This window comes from Pyrus communis, chromosome 7, assembly GCF_041283825.1.
Source record: "Pyrus communis isolate YQ-2024b chromosome 7, ASM4128382v1, whole genome shotgun sequence".
NCBI classification, from domain to species: Eukaryota; Viridiplantae; Streptophyta; class Magnoliopsida; order Rosales; family Rosaceae; genus Pyrus; species Pyrus communis.
The window spans coordinates 28,957,066-28,977,989 of NC_142571.1; the positions used below are offsets into that span (position 1 = coordinate 28,957,066).

Consider the following 20,924-nt stretch of genomic DNA (forward strand, 5'->3'; position numbering starts at 1 on the left):
TGACGAAGAAGATGGATGCATAACAATAGCGCATTTTCTTTCCATTATATTAGAGGGAAAAAAAAATAAAATACAAATAAAGAGAATACTCGGAGTTTTCTTACAACAAATTCATATGTCTGTGAGACTCAAAATCTACAAACTCTGCATTTGGCTGTCCGGAGTATCCATACATATCAAAAACCTTATCATCGGACGACATATTGTTGCCGTCTCTCCCTTTAAAACCGTCCATTGGTGGAGGCCCCCAAGAAGCTGGAGTTGAGGGATTGGAATTTGAACCTTCTTGGTTTATACCAAGAGCAATTGGATTTTGTGGCGAATTTCCGGCAGGTCTTCTGTTGGAGGAATTTGCCGGTGTCAGAGAAATGGACGATGAATTCTGCTGCTGCAATTGCTGCTGGTTTTTCATTGGTGACTTGGGCCGAAGTGCTTCTATGTCGGGAGTTGTCACAACAAGATGAGGTGCCTCTGGAGGCGGGTTTCGTCCACCCCCTCCTTGCCAAACCTTCCCGTCCTTGTCAGCAAAGTTCTTGATATAGCCCTGGAGATTAATGAAACGAATTTTGATGTTGATAAGGGAACAAGATTGATGCAGTGGTACAATTAATCGACTCTAAGCCCACTTTCTGGCATGTATGGGTTATTCATATTTCTACTTTGCAATATAAAACCAAACAAAAAGCACAAAGAGTTTGAGCTTAAGCTATTTTACCTCGGCATTAAAATTCGATGAGGATAGTCCATTACCAACAGTCAGCCAGCCAGACCGAATGTTGTGGTCTTCACCAAAAAGCTCAAGCCTTCTGCGGCCAAGGGCAAAATGCTCAATAATCCTGTACATATCCTCAGGCTTTTCGGTTGAACCTGTAATTGCGAAGGCATAATTTAGCATCATAGGTGCTCATTTTCATTGCTCTGGATGCAAGTGGGATGGTATCCCTAGAACCAAGAATAATGTAATTGATAATGCCTTTTCTCTCTCCCCCATTCCTCACTTTGTTAATTGTTCGAGGATAGGACTGCTTCTATGTGTTATTGTGTTTACACTTAAAGTAAAATTTCGCTACAGAGATCATTGTGTCACCATTTAATGTCTAAAACATAAACAGAAATAACATGAATACCAAGTTACTATATATAAACCAACAGCATAAAACATTTAACTCATTTTAGAAACATTCACACTCTAGCAGACTATGCTACTGCCACCAGCTCATTACACATCACAAGACCCAATCACAGAAACATTAAGATAAAAACCCCCACCACTCTTCAACTTTATATCCATGATTCACACATAGCAATAAAACTCAGCGTTCTTAATGTGGTTACTAACCGTACGGGGGTTCCTCGGCTATTATCACATCTGTATCGATGTTGGCGTGGATTATATGACCATCAGTGCTGCGACGAACTGTGCCTTTTATTCCCATCAAGCAATGTTCCTTCATTGTATTGGCAACAGAACAAACCATTTAAAAAACACTCAACTTACCACAAAGGATTTTCAACAAGGGAGGAGGGCAGGTGATAGGATACAGGTGTACAATAGAAACATTACACCAACCTTTGAGTGCTGAAACAAAGTATGAGCATCGTGCCGCAAACCAGAAGTTGCATTAATTTTGTTTGTCTTCACCCAACATATATCTTCACACCTACGAAAGCCCCACTGCAGGAACACATTGATTAGATGTCAATAATTACAATTAGTTTACACAAACATATTATCCAACACCATATTACATCAACAAAAGCAACCACATGTTGCGTTTACAATCCAATCAACAATTCTTGATTAAATACCTTTTTTAGACATTGACGACCCTGCTCAAGACCCATGCCATCACCCACCCAAAGAAAAATGAAAGAAGGTGTGTCTGCTATTGCCTGTGAGCACAAAAGACAAGAGTTCAATTACTGAGTCAAAGGTGAGAGGAAGCGTAAAGGCAATAATTAAACCTTTATGGCATATGAATGAAGTCTAAATGTCTAATACAGTACAGTACATATAAATGTATGTGCAGCCTAAAGAATATGAAAATGCTAATATTTAATAATATGAAGCACCTGTCGATACCTGCTTTATTATTAATATTTACCACTACGAAGTTAAAAAATAAAATGTAACTAAGCAGCAAGTTTTGCAGCTCATAGATATGCCTATTTCTAGTCTTTCGTCAGGGAAAAAAAATGTGATTTTCAGCCATACTACCTCAATCTTAAGATTCATTATTTCTTCAAATGTCCAATACTCCGTGTGGTCAGCAACACCAGGAGCACGATGAACGTATTCCTCCCAAGGTGGATCCACAAGAATGACATCAAACTTGGTTCCAAAAAACTCTGGGGATAGCTCAAACTCTTTCAGGTCACACTTGTAATACATGGGATGTGAAGCAGAATTAGCCACAATCTCATCCTTTTTCTGTATAAGCTCCCTCAGCTTGGGGTAATCCTCCACAACATTTGTAAGCTCTAACTCCCTGATGAAATTCTGGGGTCGCATACCAGTATCGACAAAATTTTGAGAATAATCATTCTGCTCTCCTCTGGAAGGAGCTTTACCAGGAGGTCCACTACTTTTATGAGGAACCCAACCACCTTGATTTTTATCAGCCGGAGTTCCTCGTCCCATTGGTCCTGCAGAATTAAAACCAGGGCCAGATATGTTTGGAGGAACTCCTCTTCCATGGCCAGATTGGTTAAAAAAAATGGCAGGGTTTGTTGGAGTACCCATGTTAGTAGGAAATCTTGGGCCTGAAGGTCCAGGAGGGACTGAGGAGAGACCAGGTGGGACACCTAACATATTCATGTCAACTCCCCGAGCCCCAGGCCACACGGGAGGAGAAAATGGAGGAATGAAGACACCATGGGACATCGGTGGACCTGGAGCAGGTGACATGCTAGGTGTAAGTGGCTGCATAGGTCCAGGTGGTGGCATTCCAAGAGGGCCAAACGGCGATCCCATTATTGGAAGTGGGATTCCTACCGGTTGGCTATCTCTTCCAGTAAGCCTACCCCTTCCTCCTCTACCAACTCTCCCCCCTTTCATCCCTTGCGAAGCATTTCTATTGAAGGAACCTGGCTCCGCATTTCCATATGGAGGCTGTGAACCACCCCCAGAACTTTGGCCACCAGTACCATGCCCAGGCATGGAACCCTTCTGTCCTCTTCCTTTGCCTCCATGGGCATCATAGTCCTCCCTCCATGAATTCTGATCTCGCAAGGAGTTAATATCATCTGTATATCTTTCCTTTGAATCTTCCCTAGGTGGCCCAGATCCATACATATCACTCCTTGTCCTGTCATCCTGCAGATACGCCCACTCTTCATCACTTGGTGCTGATTTCCCATCAGATTGCTGACCAGCTTCGGTTCTCCTGGCAAAGTTGGATGCTGATTCTACTCTTCCGTAATCTATAGGTTTAGTTTGGATCTCAATCACATCGTAATTTTCATTTGAAATTCCAAAATTTGATGAGGTCTTCACAGCTTCACCACGGCTTCCATCTTTCCTATTACCAGACCGACCGTGAGGCCTTTCACTGTCAGTCCTCTCACGACTGTGTCGTGGCAGCTCCCACTCCCTACCCTGATCATAATTGATGTCCCCATTTTTGGAGTCTTTTTCACTACTGCTGGGTTGCCTTCTTTTCCAGTTCTCTTTGGAACCTTCCCGATCCCTACTCCTGCCAGTCCAGTCATCATCTCTGCCTTTAGGTCGATCATTCCTATAACCATCTTTTTCCAGTTCTTTCCGTTTAAGATTAAAATTCCTGTCATGATCCATCTCAAAGTATTCTGAATCCTGATAACGCCTCCCACTCCTATCAGGTGTCCTCGACCTGGTGGTACTTTCTACTTCTCTAGGACCCTTGTCTTTCGTCCCCGCATTTGCTTCTTCATCTGCATTCAAAGACCTCTCCTTGCTTTCAGCAACATCCCGACCAGGTGGAGTTCTCTGCTGTCTATGCTTTTCAGTTTTCTCCCTGTGTGATCTATCTTCACGAGTGACAGGACTATCACTGTTGCCTTCTTCCAGTGTTTCAGTCCTGCTTTTGCTCTTACTCTTTTCCAAATCAAGTTTTCTCTCTTCCCTGTTAGATTTGGTAGGCCTATCACTGTTTGAATCCACACCACGGATTCTCCTGTCACTGGGTTCATTTCTCACAGAGATACTCTTCTCCTTAGAACTCTCGTACTTAGGATCAGAAGGCTTACTGCTTCTTGAATCAGATTTTTCATAATGACTTTCTTCTGCCTTTCTCCCACCTTCTGATTCATCCCATCTTCTTCTTGAGGTCTTCACCTGTTCAGAAGAACCATGCGTCCTCTCGCGGCTACTTTCCTTGCTCTCCGAATGCCTGGAGTCTCTACCAAGTGTCTTTTCAAGCTCTCCATCATAGGGTCTTTCCTCTTTATTCTTGCTTTTACTCTGAGAATCCTCATGCTGTGTAAGCTTTGAGCTCATTTTCCTTCTGTCACTTTCTTCAGCCCGAACTGACCCTCTACCTCCCGACTTATCTCCGCCATCTTGCCTGTTCTCTAATTCCCCATCCTGATACCAACTGCTCAACTTTTCCAAACTGCTCTCTTCTTGTTTTTTCTTCATCTGCTTAGAATGCGACTCTTTCCTTGAGTCATAATCATCTTCATCGCTATCTGCAATGCTAGAACCACCTGATCTTTTTCGGCTCTCACTTCTGTCCCCATAACTTCTCCTTCTTCCACTACTCTCTATTCCTCCCGTGTCTTCTCCATTGCCAGACTTTCTTGATCGGCTTGACCTGTGCTTCCTCTTATCACTGCCCTCCCACTCTTCATCATCTCCAGCCCTATCACTCCTCAAATCTGAGCTATCCTCCAACTCTCGTTTCACATGACTCCGACTATGTTCAGGAGAATCCATCAAAACCCTAAGGCCTTCAAATTAACAAACATAATAATTATTACTATTATTTCTGATTTTCCTGATGTGCTTTACATCAGGAGCAGATACTGGAAAGCCTAGTGACCAAATGATCCTGGATCCAGATGTAAAACACAAAATCAACACAAGTCAATGAATCCACCTAAAAATAAGAGAGTTGAAAACAAATCACAATTAACCCCGAACCCAATTCGATTGACCTAACCAACATTCAAACTGAAATACCAAAAATCCAATTCAAGCTTTCTTCTTTTGCAATAACAAGGTGCTTCAAACGCAATTTCAACCAAAACCCTAAAAGAAGAACAACTAAACCGATTCATTTTATCATATTAATGCTAGTAATTGCACATAAACACACTCTGAACAGTAAACCCAATTCGACAGCTTCTAATTCCAAAGGTTTAGCACAATTAAGAAAAAAATTGCAAGCTAATCCACCTATTCTAAGGGGTTTGACGTTGACATTGCAGTCCAATCTCACATATGCCCCAAATACCAAATACAGTAGAAACTAGGGTTTCGGAATCTCAAATTTCGTAAAATCTGAATCGGACTTACCCGAGAAAGAGTCCGCCGTCCCTTAAACCTCAACGCCGATCGAAAAGTCGCAAGTCTGCAAATCCTTCTCTAGGACGTGTGATTATGTTACTGCGACGCCTTCAAATTTTGGAGGGAGGAAGAAAGTGGAACGTTGGCGGGTAGGCGGAGTGAGAGTGGGCGATGAGAGAGAAGGGGAGAGAGAGAGAGAGAGAGAAATTGTGTATTTTTCCTGTAAAGCCCTAGACGCCGGTTCGACCGCTACTTTAAGAAACAAATTGACCGGTTTGGTTACGGTTTGACTCTACACAAGTATAATTTCAAATTACACTCAACAAAACTATATTTAGGTTTTTTAGTAAATTGATATCATTAATGAGTTAAATAGTTAAATTAAGTTTAGTTTGGTAGGTATGGATTTTTTGTTTTTTTTTTGGTTGAGAAAACAAAGAAATTAATTTAAAGAGAAGCTTCATGAACATCCGAGATATCTAAAGTTAAACTGAAAAACATTTTTAACTTGAAGGGATCATCCCTCCCAAATACACATATTACTAACATGGTGACTAGAGGAGATTATAGCATTCGCCATGAAGTTCGCTTCTTTAAGAACATGGTTCCATTCCAATTGACTCGAAGGAGGAAGCAAGCCTTTTGATATCTGCAATAATAGGTCTAATTCTCCAACGGGCTACACATCTTTCAGGAATCTTGTCAATGACAACTTGGAGTCTCCTTCCACTATAATCTTCCTTATGTTTCGTTGTCTGGCCAAAAGAAGGGCATCACGCAAGGCATTGCCTCTGCCATGGTAAATTGGTAATGGTATCACACTCCAGCTTTTGAGAGTCTCTTAGTATTTCTCATATATATTTACGTCTATCTTTATATCTTTAATCTTTAATCTTTAATATTTAATATTAGAAAGATAAAAGTCAAGTGTAGCATCTGAAAGCTTCACCAAAAAAATTTGGACTAAAAAGCCCCCCAAACAAAAAAAAAGTTACAACTAACAACATCAAAAGGGTTATAATCTGCAAGGACATCTGGTACAAAAACATATCAGATAATCTTTAATTTTTAATTAATATTAGAAAGCCAGAAGTCAAGCGTGGTGTCTCAAGCCTTCACCAAAAATATTTAGACTAAAAAGCCCCCCAAACAAAAAAAAGTTACAACTAACAACATCAAAAGGATTATAATCTACAAGGACATTTTGGTACAAAAACATATCAGATAATCAAAAGAAAAAAGATAAAATAATTAGATAAAATCTTTAATCTTTAATATTAGAAAGTCAGAAGTCAAGTGTGGTGTCTCAAGGCTTCACCAAAAATATTTGGACTAAAAAGCCCCCCAAACAAAAAAAAAGTTACAACTAACAACATGAAAAGGGTTATAATCTACAAGGACATTTTGATACAAAAACATATCAGATAATCAAAGGAAAAAAGATAAAATAATCTTTAATATTAGAAAGTCAGAAGTCAAGTGTGGTGTCTCAAGGCTTCACCAAAAATATTTGGACTAAAAAGCCCCCCAAACAAAAAAAAAGTTACAACTAACAACATCAAAAGGGTTATAATCTGCAAGGACATTTTGATAAAAAAAACATATAAGATAATCAAAGGAAAAAAGATAAAATAATTAGATAAAATTAAAAAAAAAAAAAAAAAGGAGATAAGATAAAATTAAAATAATGTGGGAGGAAGAATCACCACGTTCTGCATGTTTAATTTTCAAACTGCATAGCAGTTCCCGTTCAGTTTTTAAACTCTCACAACCTTTCATCATCAGTTCCCGTTCAAAGTTAAAAGATTACAGGAAAAAGGAGATAATTGCCAACGGAAACCAACCCACCCACGTCTATCTTCTATTCCCCCATTTTCTGATCAAACTTCTTCCTCGCACAAACCTCTCTATTCAATCGATCATTCAAGAGACTCTGTAACCTCCCACAATTCCACGTACAACTCTATTCTTTCTGTTTTCTAACTGCAGCCTACCACTCCGTATTCTCTCCTTCTTTCACTACTATTTCTCTACAGGTTTCGGTTCTCACCCATTTGCATGCTAAGAATGTACACAAATCGGTAAGTCTCTCTCCCGCGCATTTTCTTTAAATTCGGTTTGGTTTTCTATAATTTGATAATTTTTGGGTTTTTCTTTTATTGTAAAATGTAAAATCTGATCTTGGGCGTTTGAAATTTTTTCAGGTAGAAAGAACTGCTTTGAAATTCTTTCAGTTTTGGCAAGGCAACTTTTTCCAGATCGATGAACGTTTATATGCGCATCAATTCATTCTTTGTTTTGGTTTCACTACATACTTTTCGTTCTGTTAATTTGAAACACCGAAGTGTCCCTCTTTTCCTGTGTTGCCAGGTAGATAAAATGGATGAGGTTGCCCAAGTTTGGACTGGGTGAGGATGCAGCTTCACGTGGTTTAGTTGATGCTATTGGTTCTAATGTGGTTATTTTAAGAGGTAAAGAGACGAGAGGGAGAAAGAGAACGAAAGCTCAGAACGGAATCACAAAATCATAAGAAGAGTAATCGAAACAAATGGAGAAGAAAACACCATGGAAGACTAGCGGAACACACTATGATCATGTCCATTTTTGTAAGATCATTTTTTTAAATCATGCACCTCACATATTATAAATTATAAAGCATAGTTTTTGGAATTTAGGAAAAAATTGTTGTAAACTTCTTTTGTTTGTTTCTCTATAAATGAGTTTGGTTTTTCTAAGAGTTAAGGGAAAGCCGTTAAAATTATAAAACATAACAAAACTTGATTTTTTTTTTCCACACGCATATTATGTGAGCATTTTGCTAAACAACGATCGTTGCTGATGTTTGAAGTTTTAAATCCATTATTTGGCTGTTTTAAATCTTTGCAAGGTTCAATTTTGCAGGTACTAAAAGAACTTAAAGACGTTTGAATTTTAAGGCTAAGAGAGTGTACGGTTCATCCGGGAACTTCCAGTTCTGTCTTCTGCAAACTATGCCACTACCATGCAAATCGAGTCTCAATAGCTTTATCACCACATTCGAAATTGTTCTAGATGGAATAATGCATATCTAGACATTTAATTCTACTGTATGCGCTATGCTCATTAGGACGTTTTGTAGATTCGATGTTAATTTCAGCTTCACCGTAAGTTTACACAAGTTTCCTTTAGTTTATTTGTGTTGTTTCGATTTCAATATATTGGGATTACTAATATATTATGTGTTGTTCTTACGATTTTGGTTTCAACTTGTTGTTCTTTTCTGATTAAACTGCTGCAACGGCAGCAGTGTTTTATACATATTTTACATACACGCATGCACACATACGCATGCAATAAACAAATGCAATGCAGTGTGTTGTGCTTGCTGTCCATGATGCAGCAACTAGAAAAAAATAAGCAGCAAACCATACTGACTAGCTGTCAAGGAATAATACAACATTCCTTTTTCACGTGCCCTTCCATACTGACTGCAATATTCCCTGCCATACTGACAGTATTCCATACTGTCCATTATTCCATATTGTCCATACTGTCGACTGCAATATTCCCTGCCATACTGACAGTATTCCATACTGTCCATTATTCCATATTGTCCATACTGTCAATACTCCCCCTCAAGCTGGATCAAGGGGGTTGATTGATCCAAGCTTGAACAATAACCGTTGAAACTGTGTAAAATCGAGAGCTTTCGTGAAAAGGTCCGCAAGTTGATCATGACTTCTAGTGTACACAGTTTCGATGACTTTGGATTGAACTTGAGTGCGGATGAAGTGGCAGTCAACTTCAATGTGTTTAGTCCGTTCATGGAAGACAGGATTGGATGCAATATGCATTGCAGCCTGGTTGTCACAGAATAAGGACATGGGTTCCTTGCTGGTGAAGCCAAGATCAAGAAGGAGACTCTTCAACCAGATGAGTTCAGAAGCTGTTGCTGCCATGGCCCGATATTCAGCTTCCGCACTGGACCGTGCAACCACTGTTTGTTTTTTACTTTTCCAGGTGACAAGGTTTCCACCTACAAAGGTACAAAAACCTGTGGTGGATTTTCGATCAAGGGAATTACCAGCCCAGTCAGCATCGGTATAGGCCAGAATGTTGTTAGACTCATTTTTCTGCATGAGTATGCCTCTGCCGATCGAGCCCTTGAGATATCGGAGGATTCTCTTGACAATTTCCCAATGAACCAATGTAGGAGAATGCATAAACTGACTGATAAGGCTAACGGAGTAAGCAATATCAGGCCTTGTGATAGTGAGGTAAATGAGTTTCCCAACCATGCGTTGATACACATTAGGATTTGATAGGGGTTTACCTGGAGCATCCAATTGAAGTTTGCTAGCAAGTGGGGTGCGAGCAGGTTTGCAGTTGACCATATGTGCTTCTTTAAGAAGGTCAAGAACATACCTCCTTTGATTCAAGAATAGACCCTTGGAAGAGGTAGCCATCTCAATTCCCAGAAAATATTTCAAGGTTCCCAAGTCTTTAATGGCAAATTGTTGGTGAAGCGACCGTTTAAGAGCCTCGAGTTCATCCATGTTGTCCCCCGTGATGATAAGGTCGTCAACATATATAAGAACTATGAGCTTCCCTTGGACACCACTTCGAACAAAGAGAGAGGAGTCAGCATGACTCCTTTTGAACCCTGCCACTTCAAGAACGGAGCTCAGTTTGGCGTACCAAGCGCGAGGAGACTGTTTAAGTCCATATATAGCTTTATGAAGCTTGCAGACTTTGGTAGGTTCTTGTTCTTGAGGGTGTCCTGGAGGTAGCTTCATGTACACCTCTTCTTGAAGCTCACCGTGAAGAAATGCGTTTTTAACATCCATTTGAAACAAGGGCCAGTCGTGGTTGACTGCTACTGATAACAACACCCTTACTGTGTTCATTTTGGCGACGGGAGCAAAAGTCTCCTTGTAATCAATACCGTAGGTTTGAGTGAACCCCCGTGCAACCAATCGTGCCTTGTGTCTTTCAATGGTACCATTGGAATTGAATTTGGTCTTGTAAATCCATCTACTCCCTACGGCTTTCTTCCCTTTGGGAAGGTCTACCACACTCCAGGTTTGATTTTCGTTCAGTGCTTTGAGCTCATTATGCATGGCTTCTCTCCACACGGGCATACATACTGCTTCTTGAAAGTTTTTAGGCTCAACATTATTTGTCACCTGACTTAGGAAGGATGCATGAGATGCTGACAGTTTGTGATAAGTAAGAGCTTCAGAAATGGGATGCCTTGCACTGTAAGTGATGTACTCTTGCAGCCGTAGAGGAGGATTGCGATCGCGAGTTGGGTTCCTTTTTGGTGCTGCTACAATTGGTTGTGTGGCAACAACTGGTGCTGGGGCACGAGGTATATCTTCACTGACCATCTCATCAACTGGGGAATCACTTATAGGGTGGTATGGTGGGGTGTCTGTATGGATTTCAGCAAGAGTTGGTAGTGGAAAAATATCCATTAGACTCTCCCCCTGAGAACTATTCGGGGAGTGATTGTTGAAGAAAGGAACTAGTTCATCAAACCGTACATCCCTAGAAACAACCAGCTTCCCAGTGTGTGGGTTATAACATTTGTATCCCTTTTGAGAACTCGAGTACCCCATAAACACACACTTGATAGCTCGAGGTTCGAGTTTATCACGATGATTTGCTTGAACGTGAACATAACAAGTGCATCCAAAAATCCTGAAATGAGTTAAATCAGCAGTTCTTCCCTTCATAACTTCAAAGGGTGATTTGGAATTCAGGACACGAGTGGGAAGTCTGTTAATGATATAGGCTGCAGTGAGGAGTGCTTGGGACCAGAATCTCTTGGGAACTTGCATCTGAAACATAAGAGACCTAGTTTTCTCCAATAAATCCCTATTCTTGCGTTCGGCAACACCATTTTGTTGTGGTGTACCCACACAACTAGTTTGATGCAAGATACCATGACTGCTCAAGTAGTTTGACAGATTATTGGAGGTATACTCGGTGCCATTATCTGACCGTAAGGTATATATTTTTGAGGAGAATTGGTTGGTTATTAGCTTATGAAAGTCTTGAAAAGCTGTAAAAAATTCACTTTTAGACTTTAAGAGATATAACCAGGTAACCCTAGAGTAGTCATCTATGAATGTAACAAAATACTTGTACCCATCAAATGACTCAACACGGGTAGGTCCCCAAATATCTGAGTGTACAACTTCAAAGAGTTTACTGGTTCTAGATTTAGAGGGTACAAAAGGTAGCCTAGTGGCTTTTGACATTTGACAGATCTCACACTCATGTGTGTTGGTACAATAATTTGGAAATAATTTAGACATTACTGGTTCGGAGGGATGAGCGAGACGTTGGTGCCAAAGTTGATGCTTCTGGACATGGCTTAGGGTGGCAATGGGTTCCTTAATTTGATTGAACTCCCTTGAGATGTAGTACAGACCATTTAAGAAAAAACCCTCACCAATCTTCTTCTGAGTGACTCGATCCTGAAACACAACTGTGTGAGGAGAAAAAATAGCAAGACAGTTCAAAGTATGTGTGATGTTTCCTATGGACAGAAGCTGAAATGGAAATGAGGGTACATATAGTGCCGTAGACTCTACATCACTCCCCATCAATTTAATTTTTCCTTTTCCTAGGACTGGTTCCCCTTTCCCATTTGCTACAGACACATGAGTAGGATTAGGTAATTTTTGAAACTCATGGAGACAAGCTTGGTTGTTGGTTATATGGTCAGTGGCACCTGAGTCTACAATCCAAAAATCGTGTGTGAGATTGAGAGCCGTGGAAAGTGCACAAATGATACCTGGGATATTGCCGGATGTAGTGGTGTTTGAATTTGCCAAAAAACCAGCAAATTTTCCAAGCATTTCTGTGGAATTTTCCGTGGTGACATTGTTACCCTCAGCGATATCACTCTTCTTTTGGAGAAAGGCGGCAAACTCATTGATCAGGGAGAAAGGGCTTGAGGTGAAGTTTGACATCTCTTTAGATTGGAAGGCTTTAGGCGTAAGCCCTTTCCCATCCCTGATCATTTTTCCTTCCTTGTTAAACTTAGGTTTTAACTCAGGGTGTAAAATCCAGCATTTTTCCCTTACGTGCCCCTTGGTGTTGCAGTATGTGCATTTCCAGTCAGCTTTCTTTCCATTAAAAAACCTTTCACTAGTGAAGTTGTGGTTACTGGTGAAAGCCCTAGCTTCTGGGCTAGACCGAGGCTCAACATGCATTACTTTCCTTCGAGTTTCCTCTCTTTGGACTGCATGACACACGTTGACGAACGATGGTAGCTCAGGAGTCATTAGTAAGTGGCTACGCAAGTCTTCATACTCAACTCCCAAGCTTGCCAATAGTTGGAACACTTTATCTTCATCAGCCCTTTTCAAGAGTGCAGCGGATTCAGTGGTGTGTGGACGGTATAGATCAAGTTCATTCCACATAGATTTCATGCTTCCAAGATGCTGAATGAAAGTTTGATTACCTTGCTTAAGTCCAGCGAGGCTTTTCTTCAGTTCAAACACACGGGCAGCATTGTGTTGACTGCCGTACATTTCTTTGATCGATTCCCATAAGATGTGTGAAGAATCTGAGTAGCTGAAGATCTCGGACAACTTGGGCTCCATCGAGTTAAGTACCCAGGACATAACAAGCTGGTCATTTGAGTGCCATGCATCAAAGTTAGCTGAGGAAGAATCTGGAGGCTTGATGGTTCCATTTACGTACCCTAGTTTCGATCTTCCTCCTAGAGCAAGAGATATAGCTCGTGACCATGGCAAGTAGTTGAACTCATTCAACAACACGGTGCACAGTCGTGGGTTGCTCTCCCCGTGTATCATGTTGGCTGGTGTTAGGGTTGAGGAACTTGTAGCCTCAGAACTAGATGGGATATCTTCTGCCATCACAACAAATGATGAACAGAGGATGAAGAACAGGCTAGAAGAATAAACAACAGAGGCAGGACCCTATGGTTCCTGCTCTGATACCATCTTACGATTTTGGTTTCAACTTGTTGTTCTTTTCTGATTAAACTGCTGCAACGGCAGCAGTGTTTTATACATATTTTACATACACGCATGCACACATACGCATGCAATAAACAAATGCAATGCAGTGTGTTGTGCTTGCTGTCCATGATGCAGCAACTAGAAAAAAATAAGCAGCAAACCATACTGACTAGCTGTCAAGGAATAATACAACATTCCTTTTTCACGTGCCCTTCCATACTGACTGCAATATTCCCTGCCATACTGACAGTATTCCATACTGTCCATTATTCCATATTGTCCATACTGTCGACTGCAATATTCCCTGCCATACTGACAGTATTCCATACTGTCCATTATTCCATATTGTCCATACTGTCAATAGTTGTAACTTGATTTGAGTATTTCATGTATCAGAGAATATGAGGATTGTGAACCCAATAGAGAGGAGATATGTCAGTTGGCCAAGAAAAAGGTGAACTGTATATTTGTCAGGAAGGAAAACGGTTGATGCTTCATGCATGGATATCCACTGCATTTCACACGCATGAATGTGACTGCAAAACCCGAGGGCTGTTTTAATATTATCAAACGTCTATAACAATATTTGAAGTTATATCAAACGTTTTTTCTTAGACGATATTATTGCATCTTTCTTCTTCATGATAATTTTCCATCACTTTCTTTCCACACCATCCTACTTAATCATCTTTCTCTGTATAACGAGTTTTAATGCTGAGAGTAAATTTGAAAAAAAGAAAAGAAAAAACAACCATGTCTTTGCATTTTTAGATTTCTAACGATTCCTTATTTAGTTTTTTTGTGTCATGGTTTTTTGCAGATCAGTACACAACGATTTGACTTTGATAAAACTCTTCATAACATCATTCGTTAGCAGAAAGTTTAGGACTCAAGTATTCTTTGATCTACATTCTGATTTGGATATAATTGCAAACATGAATGTACCACAATACATTGTAATTGTAATGGTGAACAAACACTTTTTTTGGTTCTTCCAATTTCTTTTTTCATTGCTCGACAAAATGTATTTAATTATGTTGTATACATTTTTAAAGTAAAGGAAGAGATAGATACATTGAAGCATGAGTCGCAAATGATAAACTTAAGGTAGTATTACTTTTCTATTTTTTTTGTTTGCTTGGTTGGGTGGTGATTTTGCTGCACTTGAAATGGGACGCGGTTGGCATCACAACCCTCATGTCCCCCTATACATAATAAAACTAAAACACACACAGTTCTCTTATTTCTGATATTTGAAACCTCTCTCTAACCATCAGCCACTTCTCTCTCTATCCTCTGAGTCTGAGCCCAGAGCCAAACGGCTCTCTCTCTCTCTCTGCATTTCCCTCGGCGCTGTCTCTCTCTTAAATATGAGAGATGTCTCTCATTTCTCTAAACTTAGAACCCTAGCTGCTCCTCTCTCACAAACCAAAACCCTAGCTCCCATCTCTCAAAAATATGACAACCCTGGCCGCGTCTCCTCTACCATTTCTACTTCAATGCTTTACCCTCCTCTCTCACATCAACACAACCCTTCACCCTTAGCGGCTCAACAACACTCACTCTTCTCTGCAAAAACCCAAAACCAACGAGTCTCTGCAATGGAAATGTTGTCACATTGATGCTCCAATCTTCCCACAGAGGTAAACATCACCCATGACATTCTTGAATATGTGTCCGTTTGGTGATATTTAGACAGAAAAAGTAGGAAACTAACACATGTTTGTTCTGATATGTGTATGAGGTTCTGGATCCGCTGACGAAATAATGAGGAACTACACTCGAACAGCACAGATCCAAAACAAAAAAAATGTAAAATCACTAGCCTCCATAACTGATCTCTCACTTCATGTCTCGTATAAATTTCACCTTGGAGCTGCTTACTTGTGGTAGCAAACTCTTGATCTCTGTATATTCATGTTGATGGTTTGTGTGCAGGATGCTCGGATCCATGTGAGACAGTTGTAGATCCGGTAGTAATAGCTGTACTCAGTTCTGTGGTGTATGGATCTGTGATTTAACCGTACTCCTCATCCATGCATCGCAAAACTGAGCTGCAGAAAATTAGATCATGTTAATTGCAACAATCACCCCCAAACTTGCATCTTTAAATTAGATCATGTTAATTGCTTTAAATTTCAGCATAGTGTAGGTGTGGTTGATGTGAATATAGACTTGCTGCTGAGTGCATGATCCAGTATAAGATAATCTGTCTTTATTTTCTCTGTTTGCAACCTGCAATTAACCAATTTTTGTGAAAATTAAAAACAGATGTAAAATCAACTAGATAAATAAAGAAAGCATGCAACATATTTTTGGATTTTTCAAAGTTTTTATTTTATTTTTTTTGGAGAAAACATTGCAACATAATCCACCTAAAACCCTAAATTTGCAGGGGTTTGCCGTTGACATTGCAATCCAATCCCACACATGCTCCAAACACCAAATACAGTAGAAACTAAGGTTTGACGTTGACATTGCAATACAATTTGGGATCGGTTTGGGTTGGGGATTGGGATTAACGGGCAAATGATCAACTCAACTCAACTGAATCAATAAACGGATTGAAATTGGGTTGGGGATGGGGATGAATGGGCAAATGATTAACTCAACTCAACCCAATCAAAGAACGGGTTGAAATTGGGTTGGGTTTGGATGAGTTATAACTAAAAAAAACTCGCTATGTTTAAAGTTGGGTTGCACATGGGCGGGTTAGGATTGGCCCAATCCAAAGTGTACCCTAACTAACATATGGCTAAATAGTAAAATTTTCATTGATCTCCTGCTAAATTATCTTTTAAAAATAATCCAAAGTGATGTCATTTATATATGATCTCATTTCACAGAATAGCCTTTGCAAGTCTTGCATGGGCTTACATAAACATCCCATCTACTAACATATGAGGCCTAATATATCACTTGCATGCATTAGGTCAATTCCTATATAACTGCAAAATGATAATTTTTGCTAGACAAATATACAAATATATATATACACACATATACATATCTTGCTAATTAATCCTATTAAATTTAATCATCAGTAAGTTTCATAACAATGAAATATAAGAGAAATGTTACTCGCACTTCAAGAAAATTAGAGTGTTAAATTATTTAATAATAAAACAATATGTAGGGTGCATTTTACAAAATGTGAGGTGCTAATATAAAACTTACCATAATAGTGTTATGGAGTTTTTTTTTTTATGAAGTTTTTCTTTTCAATCATGATTTTTTTCTGTTCTTCTAGTTGTGTCAGTGCCATTCAAAAGAAAATAAACATTAGATGTAAAATTTAAATTTATAATTAACAGATATAATCAATATTTTAAAATCCCTACTAAATTAATATTACCTTTAATTTTTCATTTGAAGCATCTAAGTTGTGTTTCAAGGTGTTCATCTTCAGTTTTTTAAGGATTCTCTCTTGGAAAAACATGCTCACAACAATAAATAAATATATAAGACGTTTTGAAATAGATGCCTTAGTATTGAATATTTTAAATTAAACACATATTGCTTTTAAAGATTTGGTTAAACATTTTTCCTACAAAATTGTAGAAGCTATCATTTACTTTACCTTGAGTTGGTCATTCATGTCAAAAAAATTACACATTTTCATTTGGATTGAAATAAATTTCTTAGAATCTAGCTCTTTTGATTTCCTTTCTAAAAGTAATTATTAAAATAACTTGATTTTGTACAATTTATTAGCAATACACCGTTTAATTTTTATTTTCTTTTGATAAAGAAACAATAATACAAATTAAAAGGTATTCAATATAAATTTACCAATAAAAAAATACATATGAAAACCTACTAACCAACGATATCTATAAAATTAAATGTATCAATTGATAACATACACATAATTTATTGTATCTAATAATAGTGTCTCAAAACAGAACTAGTGACTATACTTGAAATAAGAAAATAGAGAAAAAGAAAAGAAAGATTACTACTTTAAATACAAGAAACACCTATCTTTTCTAATCTCTTAATTAATATGTTTGGATACTTCAATTTAGTATTAATTTGTTAAGTAAAATATGAGTAACTACTAGTAGTGAAATGCTTTTAATCAAAATCTGAAATGCACAAATGTTTAATAAAAAAAATTGTCATGTGGGTGGGGGATTCTAATTTTCTCTAAAATAATAAAAGTGAACAAAAGTAAAACAAATTCAATACCAACTTTAATCGACTTCACCGTTTGGGTTACTAATGTAAAATTTTATGTCAAACGTTCCATCTCCTCAAAGTGTCTAACTCTTTGGTCATGACATCTAGAGTTTACCTCTCGCAATTCTAATCACGTGGCACCGAAGCCAACACGCAAACCATAGACATTATTTAACATATCCATAGCCAATGGAGCTGTTTCATTTCCAAGCACGCAAACAATACCTTGAGCCTCAACACATATGTCTCTTGCTTCAATCTATCAATTTCTAGTTGTTGTGCTGATTCATTTTCCTGAAAAAATATGCACATCATAATATTAATAAAAGTAAAACAAAAAACAATATTGTGGCGCATAATTTTTCAGGAAAAAGAATCAACGCAACAACTAGAAATTGATAGATTGAAGTAGGAGAGAAATGTGATGAGGCTCATGTTTGTGTGCTTGGAAATGAATCAGCTCCATTGGGTTATGGATATATAAAATAACGTCTATGGTTTGTGTGTAGGCTTAAATGCTACATGATGGCAAGATAGAAACTCTAGATGTCATGTACCAAATATTGAGGCACCTTGAGTAGCTCGAACGTGTGACAGAATGTTTTACATTAGGAGCCCAAAGGGTGAAGTCGATTAAGGTTAGTATTGGATTTGTTTTACTATTGTTTCGCTTTTATTATTTTTAGAAAAAATTAGAATCCCTCACTAATCTTACCATTTATATTTATTAAACATTTATGCGCTTTCGGATTTTGATTAAGAAGTATTTCGTTACTAGTAGTTACTCATATATTTTACTTAACAAATTAATACTATTTTGAAGTATCCGCATATATTAGAAAAAATAGGTATTTCTTTTGTTCAAATTAGTAATCTTTGTTTTCTTATTTCGGGTATAGGTATTTCTTATTTCGGTTTTGAGACATTATTATTAGATACAACAAATTATGTGTATGTTATCAATTGGTACGTTTATTATTGTTTCTTCATCAATAAACGGCATATTGCTAATAAATTGTATATAATCAAGTTATTTTTGTAATAATCTTTAGAAGGGAAATTGAAAGAGGTAGATTCTAGGAAATTTGTTTCAATTCAAATGATGTGTAATTTTTTTGACATCAAGAACTAACGTAAATGAAAACTCCAACAATTTTGTATGAATCTTGTTTAACCAATCTTTAAAAGGAATATATGTAGTTTAAAATATTCAATGCTAAGGCATCTATTTCAAAATATCTTTTTTATTTTTTGTTGTGGGTATACATTTTCCACAAGAGAAAATTCCTTAAAAAATTAGATTTAGATGCTTTAAATGAAAATTTGAAGGAAATATTAATTTAAAATATTGATTATACCTGGCAATTCATAAATTTACATCCAAAGGTTACTTTATTTTAGATGGCACTGACACAACTAGAAGAACAGAAAAGACGTGCTTGAAGGAGAAAACTTTAGAAAAAAAAAACTCCATAATATTGTATTATTATGGTAAGTTTATTAGCGTCTCACACTTTGTTAAATGTATCCCACATACTTTTTTATTATTAAATAATTTAACACTCTAATATAAAATAACCGTGGAGCTTGGAAGATATTACTTTTGATCAAACCCACTGTAAGTAATGAAAATCGCAACATTAAGAACTTAACATTCAACATAAGCATGAGTGTTTATTGACCAATAAAGGGTTTATAGATGAGCGTCTCACACTTTGCTGAACTGCCCAGATAGTCAAAATTATGATATTCCCGGTTCTTATGTGGATGGAGTTTGTCTACATGTGATGCAAGTGGAGATCATTATGCTTAGGAAGTCTTTTGGTTGTTGGTTTGCACTAGAAACTGCTTTATTTTGGTTTCCTACTGATGCCAACTTATTTAATGATCTGTGGATTTGTTATTTTTATCAGTGTGCTCTGGATTGTGTTTCTGGAGCTGTTAATCATGAAGAGTTCTAGTAGTGTAGGAGAAAGTTATGATGCTGCTGGTGATGTTGTGGCATCTAGTTGGGCAGCTGAGGTAGGGGTTTTAAGTCTAAGGAAGTGCAGAAGGTTGTAACAAAAGCTAAAGGAAATTGTAAGTATTGTCTTGAGCTGAATTAATGAAGTATTTTACGTGGAATTGTAGGGGCCTGTGTAGGCCAAACTTTAGTGGCAATTTCAGTTTTTTGTGTTCGTTAGTAAGTGGAGATCAAGGTTGTAACTCATAAATTTTTTCTCTTTTAATCCCCTTACTTAGGAATGCAGTGGGAGTAGACTGAGCGGTGGAGAGTGGGGTGTGTATTTAACTATGGTAATGCTAGGAAGACGATTATAAATGTTGATAAATGTGTTTATTTTCAGTTGATGATATACCATATAATTTGCAAATTTAGTATAAAAAACTAATTTTCTTAGGTGATCACGCAAACACGTTTACGTGATCACGCAAACATCATTTCAAAATACAGAGGAAAATTTAGGGTTTGTGTTAAGTCTTGTTGAATGGAACTTGAGAGACTTGAAGGGGTTTTGTCTACAACCACTCAACGAGGAATCTTGATCATATCTAAAGAAAATTATGAGATCGGTGTTGTCAATGTCCCTTCTCTTTCATTTTTCTCTTCTGCGGAAGGCTTCGACTCCTTTGATACACCTGTGTGGTGGCCCCTCCACCTTTGTGCCCGCTGTTTCTGACGGCCACCCAGTGCCTCGTGCTGATGTGACAACACCAGACAGCTTTCCAGCTGTTCCTCTGATACGGGCTCGGTGGTACCTCCACATTTATATGTAAAGATATACACTATACAGATAGTTTTGTTTCTATGAAAATTATGCTTACTTTCAAGATATAAATTTTTGTAATCGAATTTTCAGTAGTTTCAATAATACGAATGACATATCAATTTAATATGCATGTCGAACATACTAAGCGATTAAGCTGTCTAATCCTTAAAGGAGAATTTTAACGAAAGTTCTTAGTATTGTTTATTTTAACGAAAAATTATATTTTTACATTAAAAATTGATCTTGATATTATTTATTTTACTTTTTTTTTCTTTTTTTTTTTAACTCAAAATTTTCAAATTTTTTTTCATTCACACCACAAAAAATATCTGCCATGCTCACAAGGTAGAGATTTAAGTCAAAAAATGGACTTTATTTTTCTTCAACCCAATACAATTTATTTTCTTATCTCCAGACTCCATCTAAACAGAAAGTTTGTCCATACATACAATGGCCGCTGCTCTCTCTCCCTTCATTTCATCCGAAGAAACCCTACCCTCCTTCTTC

General features: G+C 37.9%; 1 protein-coding gene and 2 long non-coding RNA genes across 5 annotated transcripts; 2 read left to right on the forward strand and 1 right to left on the reverse strand.

The window, feature by feature from the left end:
- Positions 1-14: 14 nt before the first annotated feature.
- Positions 15-5,765, reverse strand: LOC137734918 (N6-adenosine-methyltransferase non-catalytic subunit MTB). 3 transcript variants are annotated; one of them, XM_068474244.2, is made up of 7 exons: positions 5,498-5,765; positions 2,219-5,030; positions 1,810-1,893; positions 1,571-1,675; positions 1,340-1,448; positions 716-867; positions 15-544 (listed from the first exon to the last, which is right to left on the reverse strand). In XM_068474244.2, exons 2-7 carry the CDS (start codon positions 4,913-4,915, stop codon positions 101-103), a joined length of 3,591 nt encoding a protein of 1,196 aa, XP_068330345.1. In that variant the 5' UTR covers positions 4,916-5,030; positions 5,498-5,765; the 3' UTR covers positions 15-100. The 3 variants fall into 3 exon arrangements, with proteins under 3 accessions (XP_068330345.1, XP_068330344.1, XP_068330346.1); XM_068474243.2 differs by having other exon boundaries at positions 2,219-4,929; positions 5,498-5,720; XM_068474245.2 differs by having other exon boundaries at positions 2,219-4,922; positions 5,498-5,712.
- Positions 5,766-14,728: 8,963 nt separating this feature from the next.
- LOC148696025 (uncharacterized) lies at positions 14,729-15,789 on the forward strand. The gene is made up of 2 exons (XR_015964625.1): positions 14,729-15,279; positions 15,406-15,789. It is a non-coding gene; the product is annotated as an uncharacterized LOC148696025 (long non-coding RNA).
- A 3,909-nt stretch (positions 15,790-19,698) lies between these two features.
- LOC148696026 (uncharacterized) lies at positions 19,699-20,543 on the forward strand. Its single transcript, XR_015964743.1, has 2 exons — positions 19,699-19,728; positions 19,891-20,543. It is a non-coding gene; the product is annotated as an uncharacterized LOC148696026 (long non-coding RNA).
- Positions 20,544-20,924: the final 381 nt, after the last annotated feature.